General features: G+C 34.2%; 1 protein-coding gene across 1 annotated transcript; it reads left to right on the plus strand.

Moving 5' to 3' along the window:
- The first annotated feature begins 6,646 nt into the window (after window positions 1-6,646).
- Window positions 6,647-19,580, plus strand: LOC148624019 (uncharacterized). The gene is made up of 13 exons (XM_088566430.1): window positions 6,647-6,886; window positions 8,954-9,320; window positions 9,956-10,128; window positions 12,432-12,539; window positions 12,880-12,973; window positions 13,861-13,910; window positions 14,187-14,268; window positions 15,600-15,685; window positions 16,039-16,233; window positions 17,161-17,256; window positions 17,885-18,160; window positions 18,463-18,548; window positions 19,265-19,580. The coding sequence occupies exons 1-13, from the start codon at window positions 6,854-6,856 to the stop codon at window positions 19,305-19,307; spliced, it is 1,689 nt and encodes a 562-aa protein (XP_088422556.1). The 5' UTR covers window positions 6,647-6,853; the 3' UTR covers window positions 19,308-19,580.
- Window positions 19,581-20,197: the final 617 nt, after the last annotated feature.

Below are 20,197 nucleotides of genomic sequence, written 5' to 3' on the forward strand. Positions count from 1 at the left end.
CTGGTAAGAGCAGAGATTTCATCTAAATCTAAACAAAATGTGACGGGCCAATGTCAACCATGTACAGATAAAATTGTTAGACCTGTACACATATACAGCTACTGCACTGGAAGGAATTTACTATCTTTTGAACACGTAACTTTTGGCAAAACTGAAAACAATATATACATTCTTCTATATCGATAACAACCTTTCAACCGTGAGGCGAATGAATGGTTTTTGCAGCGACTATAAATGTAAACCAGACCTCCCTCTATAAGTCGCCATCTCAGGTCTGGCGGACACACCGAGTGGAGTCTCTACAATCTCGCTATTAAGACATTATATCATAACATCAGCTGGTCAAAGCTTTTGGGTTAAAAAATTACAAACAGTTTCTTGAATATAACAAAAAAATGCTTAACTGGTATCCGGTCTAAAGCTGGTATAAGCTCTGAACTAAAAGTAATGCAAACATGAATAAAAAGCACTCAACTAAAAGTTAATCAAAACTCAGGATGAGGCAGCTAAGAGAAACATGGCAACAACAAAAAATAGAAGAAACATCCTGCATCTGTCAGCCGGATAAGTCAGGTACATGGACATCCCCTCTCACTTATTTATTAGACTTTTAAGCTGATTTAGTTTCATTTCCCTTCCTAATTCATTTGGAAGTTGGTTCCACAGTTGCCCATATCTGACAAAGTGCAGGCAATACCTGGTTGTGTTTATTCTTGGTACATTTACCTTTTTTTTATATCTAAAAGAGTAAGAACTTTCTCAAATGGTAATCATGTCATGTAGGTATAAAGGAGTAAGTGTGTCAATGATTTTATATACATAAACATCTAAAAACGGTCTAACTTTAAAGATGGCATCTTAGACTTAATCAATAGTTCCTCATTTGAACTGCTGTCATCCTTATAAAATAAACCGCTAAGTCCTTTCTTGACTTTTTTTCTCTTTTTTTTTTTTTTTTGCTACTCTCATTGGAAAAATGACAGACTAAATGACAGTTATAAAAAAAATTGCAAGTATGAAAGAATAATAAATTGTTAACTAATCAAATTTCATGAGATTATGTCCAATTATCTTTATTTAAAAAAAACATTTAACTGTTGTGATTCTTTTTATGCCCCCGCGACAAACTGTCGGGGGGAGGGCATATTAATTTACCCCTGTCCGTCCTACCGGATTACATATAATTATTGCTTGTCCGGCTATTTCCTCGTACAGTTTTTGAACTAATCTAAAATATTTTACAGGGTATTTCTACACATGATGAAGGTGTGCAGGGCAAATGATTTTGATTTTCGTGAAATATTAAGGAAATTGGTGATAGTTACACTTAGTCATTTTACTCAGAAATGTATGGATCATGGCTTGTCCGGCTATCTCCTCGTACAGTTTTTGAACTACATCTAAAATAGTTTACAGGATATTTTTACACATGATGAAGGTGTGCAGGGCCGAAGGATTTTGATTTTCGTGAAATGTTACAGAAATTGGTGATAGTTACACACTCATTTTACTCAGAAATAGGGCTCTATGGCTTGGCCGGCTATCTCCTCATCTAAAATATTTTTGCAGGATGTTTCTACACATAATGATGGTTTGCAAGGTCATATGATCTTGATTTTCATGAAATATTATGGAACTGGGTGAAAATTGGACTTCGGAATATTACGGAACTGGGTGATATTTAGATTTAGTAACTTTTGTCAGAAATATATCCCCAGCAACAGTTAGGGATTTGTAATGGGGGTATTAACATTTTTTATGTGTCCGTTAGTCCGTCCATCGGTCCTCTTTTTCTCATCGCAACTAGTCTTGACACTACCAAACAGAATTTCATGACACTACGTGGCCAGGATACAATATGTAGATATGCATATATTTAGGAATTTCTGATCCCCAAATTGATCCCCAAATTTTTCGAGTTACGGTACTGGAACAGTTTGTCATTGCAAGTCTTGGAAGAATTGAGCTGAACGAACAGACCATGAGTATCACAATTTTTTGGAAGGATTTCTGAATCTGCAAACCATGTCTTCATACAAAAATAAATATGTTCTTAATTTGGCTAATCTAGTGAGCGGGGGCATCATTAGTGTCTGACAGACCCTTTTAATTTACTAAAAAAATCACTACTAACAAATGAGTCGGGGCCCCTGTGATAAACAGGTCTTCTAGTTTTTACATATATTTGAGATATTGCTATTCAAATTTAACTTAAAATCAATAGTTACACCAATTAAAATTTAACATCGTCCTTGCAGAGGATGTCGTTGCCATCTAAATTAAAAGAAATGTTTTATTTCTGAGTCTTACTGCCAATTGCAACAGCTTGAAATTTGTCTTGATATGATTATTAGAGAACCACTTGATCAAAATACTGCTCTCCTGCTCTAAAGCGTTTACAACATTTTGTAGGTCACTACTGCTATATGATAGTGTATTATCATAGGTATAGTTATATAATTCACTTTTTGAAACAAAGTCTAAAATATCATTAACCAAGATATTAAAAAGAATAGGTCCCAAAACTGAACCCTGGGGAACCCCTTTATAAATATCCAAAAAGGACTGCAAAATGAACCAATACTCCCACATCCTATATTTGAGATAACTGTTTAATAAAGAGAGACATTTTCGGACAAAGCATAGCTTTCCTATTTCAACAGGAGCAGGTCATATGGTAAGAAGTCAAAAGCCTTTTGCGGATCCATCAATATATTAGCCGTGAACTTATTTTTATCTAAGGATTTACGACAGTCTTCAATATCTTAACACATATAGCCAGGTCTAAAAGCAGACAAAAAATGTTGAATCTGGTTAAATCACATATTTGAGATTCAAAAGCTCTTTCAAAAAGTTTTGAGATGGTCAGTAATACATTAACTGGTCTAGTTTCATTTATCTAGGATGCTGTTTTTCTTTTGTTTTGGAACTACTTGCGCTATTTTTAATTTGTAAGGAAAACATGTTTCAAAGCTCTTGTTTATCAGGTTTATGATAAACTGTTTTACTATTGGTGCAGCTATTTTCAAGATTTTAGGTGAAATTTCATCATATCCAGTAGCCCTTTTCACATTTATTCTGTGTTAAAGCCTCTTGATTGTTGTTTCTTTGATTTTAGTAATGCTTGGATGGTTTTCGTCTAGTTGAATTTCTCCATTACCGATGCCTTTGAATACATTAATAATGAATTCAATAAAACTCACCACTGATATCTTCCTGGTTTGTTTCCAAAAATCTTTACTTTTGGGACCACATACGCATCTTTCTATAAGATGTCTTTTACAGGCTCTCTTTTGGTTTTGTTTACTTAATTTCTCTATACTTTATAACTTTTCCATGACTTAGAGTCTCTTTATATTTAGACACATTATGTATCATGTACTTCTTAAAAAATCGAATTTTCGATTCATAAATGGAGATGTTGCTCCTACAATATTTCTCCTTTTTAATGGAACATGCTTATTGTATACATCCTTAAAGTTGTTGTTAAACTCATCATAAGCTTTGTTAACATTTGTATAGTCTATTTTTTCTATATCTGACTGCTCAAAGTCCTTTAAAATTAATCAATATCAAATTGTTTGTAACTTTTTTTAAATTAACTTGTTCTAACTTTAGGTGAGAGTTCAATTTTAAACTGGAAGGCTATAAGATTATGGACATCACTTACATGTATTGCCAAAGGTCTACTTGTAATAGCTACATGTACCTACTAAACTTGAGGTTGCACCTTTACAAAAACATGTAGGTTCTTTGATATGGATAGTTAGATCAAATGTATCTGGTAAGTCGCTTAAGGGTGTACTCTTTTCTATGTTTAACATATCATAATTTAAATCGCCAAGTTTCATAAAATCATCACAGTTACATGAAATCTTATCAATGTTTTTTGTAAAGTCATTGGAGTAAACACTTTCTTTCATTGACGGTGGTTAATATGGACCATTTTCTGATGCTTAGAATAAGTTCAATACCTATAGACTATACGAATTCAAATTCAATGTGGCTCTTTCCGTCGCCAGCAATGTCTGATATTAAGTACACAGTCGATCTCGTGGGCATAGTATATGGCTCCTCAAGATGTCGATTCCTCTCCGTCCGTGGCGTTTGTTCTTACTATTTGTTCTGGTATTGTTGCGTTTGGGGAGCATTCGCTCATTGATCATGGTAAAGGCTTTGTTGAGTGGCGATGAATGCCGCGGTACTTTCTTATTATGTTTCTGACATTGCTTTTGTTATGTGTCCATGGCCTTTGAGGTCTGTTCAATATCTTCAATAAGATACTTTTCTCTTTGTCAAAAATGTTACCCCTACAACTATGCCGATGATAATACCCTATCCAAATTCGGTGAATCTTTAGAAAATGTCATTTCCTCTTTAGAAGAGGAGAAATACAACATTCAATCTTGATGGTTACAACATAAAATGTGAGGATGAGGTAAAGCACCTTGTATCACAATAAACTGATAAACTAGATTTCTTTATGCATTTTTAACGAATGCCGCGGTACTTTCTTATTCTATTTCTGGCATTGCTTACGTTTAGTTTCATTTCCGGCGCGGCCAAATTTTTGGAAGATCTCTGTGATCCTGTTAACATGTGATGATGTTAAGGAATCTACCGATTTGATGACACCATGGGAGTTACCATGCAATACCTTTGTGAGACATCCTTGTCCCTTCTTTAACCTTTCTTCGTTTCCTTAAACCAGCATTCTCGTGTGCTGACGTGTTTGGTTTCTTTATTCCATGATTTTTATGGCGTTGTTTTCATTTCCATATATATATTTTGTCTTGCCCGTATCACGAAAAACATATTAATTTCAAATAAAGTACTAAAACAGAGTTTCACGAAACTGAAGCTCTACAACATAGAGAAAAAAACAGGATGTAGAAGAAAACAACCTGAAGTGATACAGTATTTGAAAATAACAACTCAAATAAACACAGACCGTAAAACTGTACGTACCATGTGTCAAGGTGTGTTATGAATGAAAGTATAAACAAGCACAAGATATAAAGGGTGTCCATATAGTATTATAGGATGACAATACAAACGGGATCAAAAAGTTTTGTTTTAAAAGTATGTTTTTGAGTATTTTTTCGACGCATTCGGTATAGTTTCGTTTTTTGCCTTTTGACCTTAAAAACGTTCTTCCATGGAAGCACAAGTCACCAGAACGCAATTCTGTTTCACGATTGGCCAAATACTATTAACTTAGTAGCATTCAAAAAAACTATATCGAAAATTGAAATTGCGCGCCATGTGCTGTTTCCTGAATGAAATGTAGAAAATTGTAAGTAAAAAGAGCAAAATTTTACTGCGTGTGCTGTCTTTTTTTTTTTAAAGATACTACTTTTTTTTTCTTTTTTTTGGTGTGTGTGATCTCTAGTCATGAGAGATTGCAGAACACAAAACTTTGCAGATAAGAATTTTTTACTTTTGACCTGTTGTGTACTATGATTTAATTGACTTTTTAGCTCACCTGGTCCAATTAAAGGGCCATGTGAGGCATTGCCATCAGTTGGCGTCTGTCGTCGTTAGTATTTTTTCAGAACTTTTCTCCACTGAAACCACTAAACCAATTAGAACCAAACCTGATATGAATGTTTCTTATGGTATAATTCTGCATAGAACTGATGTGGGTGTTCATGATCCATCGAAACACGTGGCCGCCGTTACTAAAAGTAGAACATAGAGGTCGGTCAGAAGTTGTTCACTTATATCTAAAATAAACCGTAAGGTTTAGCCAAACTCTTACTAGGTAAAAGTGTTCAGCATGACAAGATCTATCTGTGGTCAAATTTTCGTGTTAGAACTGATGTGGGGATTTTTGATTTGTCGAAAACATGGCCACCGTTACTAAAAATAGAACATAGGGGTCAGACAGCAGATTTTTGCATGTATCTCCAAAACCGTTAAAAATGTTAATTCTTTCAAAATTTCCTCTGACATTATTTGATCAATTGGAACCAAACTTGGTACGAATGTTCCTTGGTGTATCCTGCATAGAACTGATGTGGGGATTTTTGATCCGTCAAAAAACATGGCAGCCGTTACTAAAAATAGAACATACAGTGTGGAGGTCAGACAGTAGTTTTTAGCCAATATCTCCAAAACCGTAAGGTTTAGCCAAATTCGTTCACTAGCTGAAATGGTCCTTATTCTTAGGACTACAAAAATCTTCAGAGATAAACGTTGTCAGTTGAGTCCTTGTAAGAGTTATTGCCCTTGAAAGGAGAAAAGTGACTTTTTTTAAAAGTTTTCAGTCAATATCTTGAAAACTGATAGATTTGAAGAAACTTTCAATTGTTGAAATGATCCTTATGATAAGCCCTACCAAAGACTTCTTGAGCCAAAATTGTTGGACAACTTCTTGTGAAATTTATTGCCTTTTAAAGGCAAAATTCAACCAGGTGGACGATTCAGGCTCCTGGGAGCCTCTTGTTTTTGTGTGTCGACGATTCTTAAATCCAATAATCGTCCCCTCCTGGACTTTTAATGCAGTTCAACTGCCCAGACACAAAACTTTTTAAATACACAAACTTATAACAACCTTTTGAATTATTGTATGACGAGATCTATCATAATTATAGATTTTGAAAGGATTATACCGTTAGTAATTTAAATGTATAGAGGCACGTTATCAAACTTGATCAAACCTGTCGCTGTCAACCATTGCCATTTAATTGAATGAATCGATCATATGCAAAACATACCGATGAAAGTTTGTTTACGCTAACAGCTGGCAGTTGACGGTCTACCATTAGAACGGGGTATAGAAAATGATTTTAGATACATGTGTTTGTTTAAGATGGAATAATACATAGAATTATAAAAAGGGGGGACTGACATGGAAACAGAGACTGCGGAAACACCTCAACAGGTAAGCTATATAGTTGTTCGATAGTTATGCTTAGTAACGGGTCATTAGACGGTCTCGTCTGTAGGGTCATATGAACACTTGATTAACTGCTTAATTAATTTAATTAAGAATAGTTAATTAGAATATTTCACCGATGAGTATTTAATTCATAATAATCTTCTGATTAAGTGTGTGTTAGGACCGGGGTTAGGACTCCTTTCATTTTCCAGACTAAATCGCATTCCTGATTATCAAATCTATAGGAAACAACATTGTATAATCTGATCGTGACCTAAATGTTTCCAGTCCCTTTTTGTGTATCTTGAAAGCAATCCACATTTATTTGTTTAGAAGATTAAATTATATTCTAGGGTAGATTAAGCCAGACATTACAATAAAACTTTCGATCCTGCCGTCACACGAATTTTTCTTCCGATTTTTATTTTATTTGGTTTTTTTTTGTTTTTGTGTGTGTCCATGTTGGTCAGTGAGTCTTCAGAACACATTTCCATCCATTTAATTCCCATTATACATATAGTTATATGAATATCATACTACGGGGCGCCGAATGGGACTCTTGTGGTTTTGTACTCAAAATTCAATTTTGTTCCACAAAAAATGAATTCAAATTGCCAAAATTTGTAACATACTACAAATTCTCAATTTTGCGAGACAAAAGTCAATTTTGTCACAGAAGTAAATTTTGTATGCAAATTAGTTTACAGAATTCTTTGAATATGCAAATAAATTGAGTCTCATCACGACTTTGTGAGAAGGTTTTCATTGGATATAGCAACCGCTGGTTTCCGATTAGTTCGAGCAACTCAGGAGGTGAAGGGCGCTTTAAGTGAAATTAAAAACAAATCTTTTAAGTTGCATTCTACAGTAAAACTGTTTTGAAATGACTAAAATTGCTATTATACGTTTTCAATGAGATTTGTTTGATAAACAGTTTTTAAAATACTCGATTTTTCTACTTTCGATTTATTGGGATTGCTCCTGGTGAATCACTTGATCATTTCCGGACATCTTTTAACGCAACTATAAAATACTTTTGCCCGACCCTTTAATCGCAACCAAATTCGTTAAAATTTGACAAGATAATTTGTATTAATGTATTTGTCCCAAATTTTGCTGGAAAAAGAAATGAATCGTCAGATTAGCCAAGAAAATCACATTAGAAATGTGTTGTGCGGTTAAATTTGTTAATCCGTCAAAGTCGGCGAAAGATTATTTTGTTCCACTATCTCTCACGATTTTTTTTGCCTGATTCTGATAGATTCCTTATTTCATTCCGATTCTATTGATGTACGTCACAAGAAATTCGGTTGAGTGGAACAGGTCGGGCGAGATGAAAAACCGACATAGTACGTGTCTTACTTTCGTTTACAAACGCTCAAATAATCTATCTTTAGATTCAAGATTAAGTGATACAGTGGGTTATACGACTACGATATCCGATATTTCTTTCACTTACGTGTTTTAGTATAACCGTGCACATTCGTACCTTGTCCACTGTATTGCAGTGAATGCTATAAGTTTGTAATACATGTGTACATGATGCTGCACATTTTGAATTCATTTACATATCCAAAAGATTCTGTAAAGCAATTTGCATACAAAATTGACTTTCGTGACACAATATTGAATTTTATCACACAGAATTGAATAGTGTGACTCAGAAATGACTTTTGTGACACAGAATTGAATTTTGTCTCACAAAATTGAATTGTCTCAAAAAATGAATTTCGTCATTACAAAATTGAAGTGATCATAAACAAGTCTGTGTAACATAGTTTTGTACGACAAAAATGATTTTGTTGTGACGAAATTCAATTTTGTGTACACAAAATTGATTTTGATTACAAAAAGATCAATTCCCATTCGGCGCCCAACACCTTACACCAAATTCGACAAAATTGAATTTAATGTGATACCGTAAGCCTGCTTTTGTAGGTTTAGTCTTTTCGAGAATGTGTGTGCAAAATTTGGACACATCCAGCACCGACTCCAAAAAAGTTTAAGTTATTTGCACTATAAGCGTTAAATACAAACATTTAACGCTTGTCTCTATTTTTTACATAACAGCTTTATGTTCCATTGGAATCTGTGGCAGAAGAAGTCGAAGAGATAGAGGATGACCACAATAACAACAATATAAGTCCTAGAGATACATTTACTCCAACTACGAATGGACGCGTTCCTTCACAAAACTTGTCACGTGCCGTCTTACTAAGAACACCCGCACGTGAATTAGATAAACCAGAAACGCCTCTCGAGTTTCCTCAAGAAACTGATTATCAGGAGGATTCAAAAGATATTCTAATTACTGAGTTAAAGGAAAGCGAAGAAGCAAGTGACGTTGAAAGTGATGATGAAGTAGATATTGTTCTCCATGAAACAAATAAACCACAATATACCGAAGAGGACTATGATACGGATTTAGAAATAGATGGTGAGTCTGTTTGATTTGTATTGGAAAATATGTCCAGAAAATTTAGATTTTAGTCCTAAATTAGAAAGTAACAAGTCAATGCCAAAAAGGTGGCGCTTACTAGCATATGAGTGGGTCCGCTTCAGTGAGTTTTTATATTTTGAGCATAAATGGAGCGCCCCCTTTAATTAGATCCGCCTGTCTTTGTGTTCAAACATTTGGTCTCAAATATACCGACTGTAGCAGTTATTTACTTGATCCATCATCGGCGAAATTATTTATTCAAATATTGATCTAATTAAGCTTTGTTCGGTTCTGAAGAGCTTAAACTGTTTAACGCAAAAATGTAGTAAGCACCAGTTAGCTTAACTAATCGTTTGAACATAATGACTTTTCAGTCTGAAGACATGTATTACTACCATTGTATCAGATAACAGTGTAATTAGTTTTCTTTCGAAAATTTGAACATTCCCAGTTACATTGTTTTTAGTAATATCAAAGTTAGGTATATCGAACTTGTCATCTTAAGGTTTAAAAGTCCCGACAATTGTTCATGAATATTTCATGTTTGCTTATTGGATTTACTTCAAACAACGCCTAAATGTAACTTGAAGACATTCTTTCACTTCATTTTAATTGTTTTTCTTTTTGCACAGAAGAAACATTTTACCATGACACAACCGGGAAAAGCAATTACCTTAAGATCTGTCAACAGTACGGAATTGTTCCAATATCTTATTTTGTTCGACATATTGTCGACAATGAGATTACAATGAGGTATCATGGCCTTAATCCAACGGCAGCTAAAGCCATAGCTCTTGTTTTAAGAGTATGTATACTTTATTATTCTAAAGTAATAATAATGTTAAAAAATAAATATTTCCCTTATTTGATTGAATTAGCCTATAGAAGTTAGTGACGCAGAAAGAGGTATAATAGTGAGCACATAAAAAGTAGGCCATTTCGACTGTGATTTAAATACGGAAATAGTGACCTTTTCCAGTTGGTTGATGTTTGCATTCACTTGACATTGTTGTAAAACATTTTTATTTGTCTCGTCAACCATTTGCCTTTAAATTTTGTAGTCAAAATAAACTGGAATGATAAGTATGATTGTATGGCTTTATAGACCTACTCCTTGTTTGTACAGGATACATAATAGTGTTATATGTAAAGCAAACTACTTGTTGTTATCAACTTGAAGTATCTGATAAAGCCCTTTGTGGACAGAATTCGTGGTGAATATATGGCAATAGTTGGTACTAAAAATATTTTATCTGGTACTCACCTTTTGCATGGTCTCATAATTTATAGTGTCAGTAGAACTTCAAATTAAATATACGATAAGTGAAAAAAGTGAAGTGAAATTACTGGAGCAACTGACTCTACATACCTTAATACCCTTGTAGTTTGCAACATATATTAAATGTACAAACATCAAACTAAAATAATAATCTGTAGGAAAGAAAATCAAGTATATGTAGATAACCAGAAGACTAACAAAGAATAAAGAAGAATTGGAACGAAATCAGATAGAAATAACAAGCCTACAACACACATAAACACACATTAAGTTATAAATAGCTAGTTCACAATCAAAAAGGTTAAAGCACATTTTCATGGATCCAGAGATAAACACATCAAATGCTCTCCTGTCCCAGCGCCATGCAACTTGAAAAAAGTACTCAAGTCAGTTTGTGACATCATAAATTTCATAGCTTTTGTTACTATAGCAATTAAAAATATTATCAGGCTTAAATATTTTTCCGACGCAGTCGGTATAGTTTCGCTTTTTAACCTTTGACTTTAAAGACTCTCTTCTATGGAAACGCAAGTCACCTGATCGCAATTATGTTTACCGATTGGCCAAATACAGATAACTTAGTGGCGTTCGAAAAAAAAACTATATCGAAATTGCGTGCCATGTGTTATTTTCTTGAATGAAATGTAGAAAAGTATTAAGTAAAAGGAACAAAATTTTAGTGCGTCGGCTATCTTTTTAAGTCGCTAATAGTGTTGGCGACTTCTTGAACTCGAAATTTCTGTATTTAATATTCGCATATGATTTGCATTAATTTGTAGTTATACGCCACATAATCCAGCAGATCTTCGCCGTGTTCACCGCCACAGCGTCATTGTTCTAGCTTCAAACGAGATAAAAATGTTCCTCTTGAATATCATACACGTGTGTTCTTCGTGTGTTTCTTGCTTGTATGAGGACGGGAAGTTTACATGAAATGATCAGTTAGCGTTGAACCTTACCCAGTTTCCGATTCAGGCACTGTGGCTAGCTACAAAACTATGTAGGTCATACACATTAGCACGCCTCGACATTTATGAACATTCATTGTAATTGCCAGGTGCTTAATCTGGTTCATAAACTGGTTCCCTGTCATATTATAAGCGACCCAAAGATCGCTACAATGTACCTTTTTTTAAAACATATCATACACGTACATGTCTGTGCGTGTTTTTTGCTTGTGTTAGAACGGGAATTTTACATTAAAAGATAAAAAGATCGGTTAGCATCGAATTTATGTAATATTACACAGTTTCCGATTCAAACACAGGCGTTCGTTACAATTGATTATATAAAAGTCATATACATTATCAGGACACCGATATCTATAACGGTTACGACAGAGTAAGTAATAATATCAAAAGAACCGAGATTTTAGCGAAAGTCTCCCGATTTTAGAGCATATAGCATTTGTACCTTGAGTAATCAATGGAACCAAGGTTACAGCAGTAATCAAAAGAATGTAATCCAGGGACAAAGACCAGACATGGAAAACAGACATACACAACAGAGAACATAAGTAACTAAAAGCATACATACAACGTAACAAAAGCAAATGAGAAACTCGGATTCCACTAAAAACTGGGAGCATGGGCCAAAATCAGTGACCGTGAATAATTGACGATTAGCGACTTCGAAGACTTTAGTCTTTGATATAAAGAAATTACTCGTTTACTTTTGTGGCGCTGGTCCGTGTGTCAGAAAGAAATAAAACTGTCTTGGCAGAGGAGTTTTGTACGCCATAATTTTCAAGTCTATAATGAATTCTTAAAAAATAAAAAAAAATAACATAATAGTCTCTTAAATATAAACATATTTATTTTTCGTTTCAGGACAACATTTCTTTGGAAAAACTAAACCTAGATGGAAACTGGATAGAAGGCGAAGGTGGCGAAGCTATGGCGAGGATGCTCGAAGAAAACGAGTACATCACGGAACTGGTAAAAACTATTCTATGAAGGCATTTATACCCCTTGTGAAGATATAGTTAGTCACTATATCCCCGCTTTGTAAGCGGATGGTACATAGTGATGATGGTGTCCGTCCATCCGCCCCTTTTCATTACAGTTTTCTCTGCAACTACTTATCACCCCTACTTGATATATTGACAGAAGCTGCAGTTTGGTATATCGGGTCATAGGATTTGATTTCTGCCTCAAACAAATCAACTTCCTGTTTCTGGAATGTTTGAAACTTGAATTTTGATTACAGGTATATGACTTATTTTATTCCCATTTCTCCATATACATTATTTGATGACATTATACTTTCTTACAATAGAGTCTAGCTGATAATAAACTCGGATCCGTTGGTGCACAGAGTATATGTCGAATGCTGAACATCAATGCAGGGCTTCGAAAAATAAATTTATCAGGTAGGTTTCAATGGTTTTTTTTTGTTTTTTTGAGTTATATACTTGGTCACTTTTTTATATACTGTTCATCACAGACATTAAACATTAGCACGATCACATTTACATATTGCTTGACAAGTTAGACACATGAAAAAAGATTGTAAACGACTTATTTAGATATATCATGTTTAGCATACAATTAACAGTTAGTACGTACTATTACAAATGCGCACAATAAACAGTGGTACGCAGTAAAAATTAATTATACATAAGTTTTAATTTATCATCCGTGGTATGAATTTGCTTATACTTTTTTTTTTAAATATTCAATAATTTAATAAGTAGTCATATTTATAGTCGCATTCTAATTTACGACGCATGCTTATCGTGCTATATCTACTCTGCAGTCCTATAAATCGTGTCATTAGTAGCTGCTTAGAATCTACTCATTAAGATTCCGCGAAGCTCTTTCCAGTGTACGACAACAGGGACTTGCTTCCGCTATCAAATATGCAACCTGACCAGATTAATACTAGTAAACATATCATATTCGATTGTGGGAACTCGCTCCTGTGCACGGACCGCTCAAAAAGTCGTGTGACAAAATTAACATACTACTCGCTCACAATTAATGTGGCGCTCGGTTTTATTTATTTTTTTCTATGTAGCTGATGCAGTTTAGTGTATGAATTATGTTTCGCGGTAGTTTCATGTCCACTGGGGTTCCGAGAGTTGATTTTTTTATTTCGTGCAAAATTTGGGCCAACATAATAAAAGCATAGAACCCCCCTTTTTCAGGAACCTTCCATTTCAAAATATCTAGACCTGCCAGTACAGTATCGAAAAGACTCTTACTTTATTTTCGTGTAATGATAGAAATACAGGGTATAGTCTGTTCTTCATTTCAGGGAATGGTTTTGTAGATGGGGATGCGTCCTTCTTTGCAAGTACACTAGATGTAAGCTTTTTTTAAAGAGACGTTCTCCAATTGTATGATAGTATCATTTAGTCTCTGAAAGAAGTCTTTGTTTAAACTTATGGTTTTAATTAATATACATATACAAATTCCTAAAGTGTCCAATAGTAGTTAATCCCTATATTGACATACAAATATTTGACAAGCATTGTCCAGACATTTCTTTTTTACATTTTTAATGGTCTCTCTTACAAGTTTCAACCTCCCTGACCCATACTGTTTTAACATTTATGACACTATTAAAATACGATTTTGTAGAGCAACAAATATTTAAAGGACCTTAATCTGAGTCATAACCTCTTTGGAGAGGAAGGTGGTGAAGTTCTTGGGGCTGCTATAGGTGAGATTTTCCGTGGTTATTGTTTTAGTTAAAGAGGGGAAATTCTCGGACACGACAGGTGCGATTGTCTGTGGTTATTGTATAAGTTAACGAGGGGAAATTTTCGGAGACGGCAGCATCGGTAACACCAAACACGAAGAACTAAAAAGTAAACACAGAAAAACGAAAAGCATGAACCCAACGAAAACTTAAGGTTGAATTCAGGTGCTACGGAATGGTGAGCTGTTCCTGCTTTTTTTTGCAAAATCGTTTTACGTCAAAACATTTCACAATGTGTTATGCTGGCGTGAGGGTCGAAACTTCTAAAAAAGGCTCTTTGAAGATTCTAATAAGTGAAACGCGTTCATCAACTCGACGGTCTTTCCAGAAAAACAGAGGATGCTTACCCTGCCGGTGCACCTGGTCCATGTTCCCAGTTTTAGTTGAGTCCGAGTTGCTCATTTGCTTTTGTTGCTTTGTATGTATGATTTTAGTTACTTCAATCATGTTCTTTTTTCTGTATGTCTGTTTTCCATGTTTGGTCTTTGTCCCTAGATTACATTATTTTGATTACCGCTATAACCTTGGTTCCTTTGATTATTCTTTCATATAAAGATTCCAGTAAGTGAAACGCGTTCATATACATCCTTCATAATCATATACACATGGACCCATGATGTCATGGATCACAATTTGTTTCGTCAAAATTTCTCAATGCGAACGAATGATTATTACTAGTTTTTTTCTTTTTTTATGATTTTTATTGACATGCTATAAATGTAATCAGCCATGATGCTACAGAAACGGGGGGGGGGGTATGCAATTGGAATACAATCTAAAACTACGAGATGATTGCAGTCTATTTGCGCACTTTCAGTAATTTTAAGAAATTACATCCTACTTCATTCGTTACAATTGCGTAAACTATGTTTCATGAAAAAAATCGCACTTTGTAAAGTGAATTGCATCGGCAATGTAAAAACAAACTATCATATAAAACACTTAGATATAAGTTATGACAAAAAGATAAAAACAGGATAATCCCGGATCATCAGAAGCAAATTCCTAGTGCAGTTGCAAAAAAAAACGGTTTAAACAAGCGGACATATTTTTAAGACACCCGCAGTATGTTTCATCGTGATTTTATTTTTTAAATCTTTATCTACATATTGTTTTGTTTTTAATGTATGGTTTGTTTTAAATACATTACTCAACGCTCTACGCACAACTCTGAACGGGTCCATATGAAATGAAGGGGAAAAGATCGCTTTATAATGCAATAGTGGGCTAATGTTGTGGGAAAGTCCACAAATGTAAAGCACCGCAAAGGATTGTCTGATATTTGTTTATAGGTGCAAATGATATCCTAGACGTGATCGATTTAAGCTGGAACCATCTTCGACAGAAAGGGGCCATAGCAGTAGCGAATGGAATCAAGGTAAAATATACCAACTTTTGATGAATTCTTTGATTGATGGATCCCAAATTAAAATTGTCTGTTACTTCATTGATTTACATATTATCATCTAGATAGTTAAATTTGAACATGGATTTACATTTAAATAAAAGCATCTCAAAATTGCGTTAAAATACATTTACTTAGTATCATGTTATACACTAATACGTTTTATAATGGTCTTTTTGACCAGATAGTTCGAGTGGGTTTTAGTGGAGATTTTGACCAGATAGTTGCATTTAGAACATTGTACCTAATTAAACAATCAGATTACTGTGAACTCGTTGTTTACTAATATTATGACTAATTCGAATTACGAAATGTAATTTAAACAGGAAAATGTTGGATTGAAGAGAATAAACCTGAGTTGGAATGGATTTGGTCCAGAGGGTGGAGCGGCAATTGCGGACGCACTTGCAACCAATAACTCTGTTATGGAGATTGATATAAGTGGGAACAGACTCAATGCCGATGCCGCTGTCAAGATAGCAAAATCTATTTTCTCCAATGACAACTTACGCATATTGAGGGTATTCATTTTTCTCTGCTCTGTTAGGCTTTCTTTTATCTACATATCCAATTCCATCTTCAGGTATCGCAATTAACGTTACTGAAGCATATAGTAATCTGATGCTTAATTTGCGCTTTTAAGTTGAAGAAAGCATAATGGTGAATGGATTCTAGTTAGATGGAATTATTGGTTAATCAGTACAAAGTACTCTGCTTTTATGATAAGGTTTTTAATGATTAAGGTCCAACTCGTTGCTTCCTGTCATTAATGAAATAATTGATTAACTGTTCCATAAAAGACATTCCTTATTTCTCAACATTTTAAAAGGCCCTGCATGCCAGGAGGCGATAATAAATGAAGATAATTTAATAATGGGAATGGTTTTGTAAGAGAATGTAGTACAGTCTTAATAAACAGCAGAAGGTGCATTCCATGATTAGTAAAATGATCAACGGCATCTCGCTTGCTATACGACCTCGGCTCAATTAGGACAACAATGACAATACATTTATATTGTGATTAAGTAGGTTTCTGACTTGGTATTAGGTCGTAACCCCTAATTTTAATCCTAATCCTCTTTTTGTGGTATTGATTTTTCTGGCACATTTATTACAGTTCCAATCACTTGTAGATACTCAAGTTATTGACCGAAAATGGCGACACCGTCCTGGTATTATACAATTGCTAATTATGTTTGTTCTTGCTGTCCCCCCCAAAAAACAAAACAAAACAAAGGAAAAAATTGCAACAGATTTTGAATTAGCCTTCCGAGGTTCTACGTAAGTTACCCAATGGCATATACGAAGCGTCAGCTTCCTTCACCTCCTAGATCGCAGAATGCCCGGGTGTTCGGAAAAAATAATATGATTTTCCATAACTCGTAGGTTTTTGGAGACGACTGACACACATCAATTAACTACAACAATGTTACATTCTTTTGTTTTAGATGGGAAATAACCTTATAACTACAGCAGGTGCTATAGCATTAGCTAAAGTCGTTAATGAATCAGAAAGCAGTGAAATGGAAGAACTTGACTTGACGGTATGATTATAGAGTGAAACATTGTAAAGTCCACCTGTAATACATCTTTAAAAAATGTCAAATTATCCAGGCGCGAAGCTGTTGTTACCCAAAAAAGCTTTTGCCTGCACTTAACTTTGCCATATTTTTTTTGGAGATAAAATACATCCAGGAGAGGCATAAATGATGCTCTAAAACGCTATCTCCGCGGAGTTTCGTGGGGGGCTTCGCCCCCTGGACCTGCTGGGGGCCCCAGACCCCCTGCCGTAATTTTGCCTACACTTCAATTTGGCCTCAGCTACGCGCCTGTTATCTTATAAGACTTGCAGTCCTTTACTTCATTATTTACCAAGAAGAATTGATGTAAGCCAACATTATTCTATTTGAAAAAAAGAAGAGATTTTACAGACAGTCAATCTTAATCAGAATTTCTCTTCTTATACTTCATGTGTTAACAAAATATTGTGCACTTTTTGTACTAGATAGTTGTAAAACATTACAAATTTTACAACCAATTATATCCAGACTACATTTTTAATGAATTATAACATAATTCATGTCTTAGAACAGTAAACTTTGAATACAGCATACATACTGTATTCAATTTTAATTACAAATTGTGCTTTCAAAAATCTTAAAACATTTTTAGGATGTTCCTGTTGAATATGAGTTTTTAAGAATATGTGAAGATATCAAACTAAAAAAACCTAACTTTAAAGTGTCATTTGGACCCGTTTTACGAACTGGAAACACAGCAGACGATATTGGGAAAATGGGCATTGATCCTAAGAAGAAACCAGCGCCAATATTAGTGTTACAAGAACATATTGTTGTGAATGATATGCGCCTCCTAGATATTCTTAAGAGATACGACACAGAACAGACCCTCATGGTTTCCCCGGAGGATTTTATGGCCGCTATCGAGGTACAAACGGAAACTATCAAATTTCAGTAATTTTTGTATATCTCTAAATGTTAAGGACCAAACACACTCGTATTTTTTTTAGTATTAATCATTCCATGTTTTATTTCATATATTTATTTCTGCAACAAGTAGTTATACCAAACTACAAATATGAAATTATATTTACCGGGTACGTTGCATAATATCATCTCAGTGCTCATTCGACAAGGGCTTAATATTTTATAATTCCGGTGAAACGTGTTACCGACTTTTACTGATTTATTCAGACTGAAAAAAAACATGCTCTATTTATCATTCTAAAGGAGCTTGCCGTCCCATATGATAAACCAAAAGTTCAAGAAGCTGTGTACAAGCTGGCTGATGACCAGTCCGGAAGAATATATTTTGGGTAAGTTTTATAAGAAGCCTATGTGAAATTTATGACACTGCTTTCGTTTCTATTATTTGACTTTATTATTTTATTTAATGTGGTTGGTAAGATAAGAAAACTCATACAGGCAAATTTTTATCAGAATATTTATTAAAATGATAAAAGCAAAGAGAAACAAAAACGATTTAACCAAGTGGATTTAACCAATACTTGTTTTTAGGGATACAGATTTTATAATGGTAAATTGTTATTATGATTTAAATATTGCACACGACGGCTTATTTAATAATTCTGTACTCGTTTTTGCATTAATGTGGGGAAAGAGATGCACAAATTACACCCGAATTTAATGTCTTCGCCAATGTGGATATGTTACACTGTGGTGGGTCATCATTGTAATCAATAGTGGACTTAATTACAAACCTTGGCACTGGTCCTGGCAATTCTTTTTGTCTGTTATAAACTATACTCTTACTGGCTAATACGAATGTTGATTGGTTAATTCTATCACTAAAGGCTTTTTTTTTAAATTTTAATACTTGTCAGTCATTAATTCTTTATGTTTATTTGGACTTACGAACTTTTCCTTTGATGTGAAGTTTTATTGTAGATAAATATGGTTATATTTAAAACAGGAGACAGACAATGTACTTGAAACACTTATTTGCTCTCTTGCAAGGTTTTTAGTAATGTTATGTTTTTACTTAGTAATGTTATGTTTTTTTTACTTTCAGAGATTTCTTGAAGCAACAAGAAAATCAACAACCTGAAAGCTAAATCTCAAAACTTTTCAAGTCATTTTACAAAGCTTAATGACTTTCAATAAAGTTCACATTTTTAAGTGTGGGACATAAACTTGCTTAAGTACATGACTTATTCTAACTTAGTAATGCCAAACGTTTCAGTAAACCTGGGCCAAAATAGAGCATTTAACCATATGCATTTGTTTGTTGTCACACCTCAGTGTCTTATTCCGTCCACAAGGAAGTGCTTGTTTTACATTTTGTTATTTTTTTAATCTGAAATAGTATAAAGTGTTCATTCTTATCATTTGTTGTTTGTTAATATATGCCACCACTTTACTTAAACTTTGGAGACTACGTTTGTTTAAAGATGTAAAAGATAACAGTTCTTGTCACAAGTGTGTATATAGAGAATACATTAGCAGGCAAAATTTTATTTAACCTAATCATGTAATCATGGGGTCCTTACAGAGAATTTTATTTACAAAGCACTTACAATGTGACAAAATAGTTGGACAATATCCTTTCGTTCTGTTTGATCCTTATATTCAGGGGTGGATCCGAGAATTTAGATGGGGGCATGAATAGAATTAATGACCCAGCAAAACGAAGTAAGAACTCTTTGTGTGGAATTAGAGAAAAAAAATATGCAAAAAAAACTCAAAAAAATTTCCTAATTTTTACGGAGGGCGTACGCCCTGCATGCCTTTCTTAGTTCCCCAACTGATATTGAATTGAATATACAAAACTTTGACAACAACTAAAAGAAAACTATAAACCTATGCACTAAAATATGTTGGCCCTCTTATATTTATGCAATAGTTGCTTATGAAGACGGCATTATAATTCTAAATTGACTCCGAAGGGACATTGATATTTCTTGTCTGGAGCCGCAGGCCAGGGCATAATTATCAATGTTGAAGC

This window comes from Perna viridis, chromosome 2, assembly GCF_037379345.1.
Source record: "Perna viridis isolate PV_CMFRI_1.1 ecotype Kerala chromosome 2, ASM3737934v1, whole genome shotgun sequence".
Classification (NCBI taxonomy): Eukaryota; Metazoa; Mollusca; class Bivalvia; order Mytilida; family Mytilidae; genus Perna; species Perna viridis.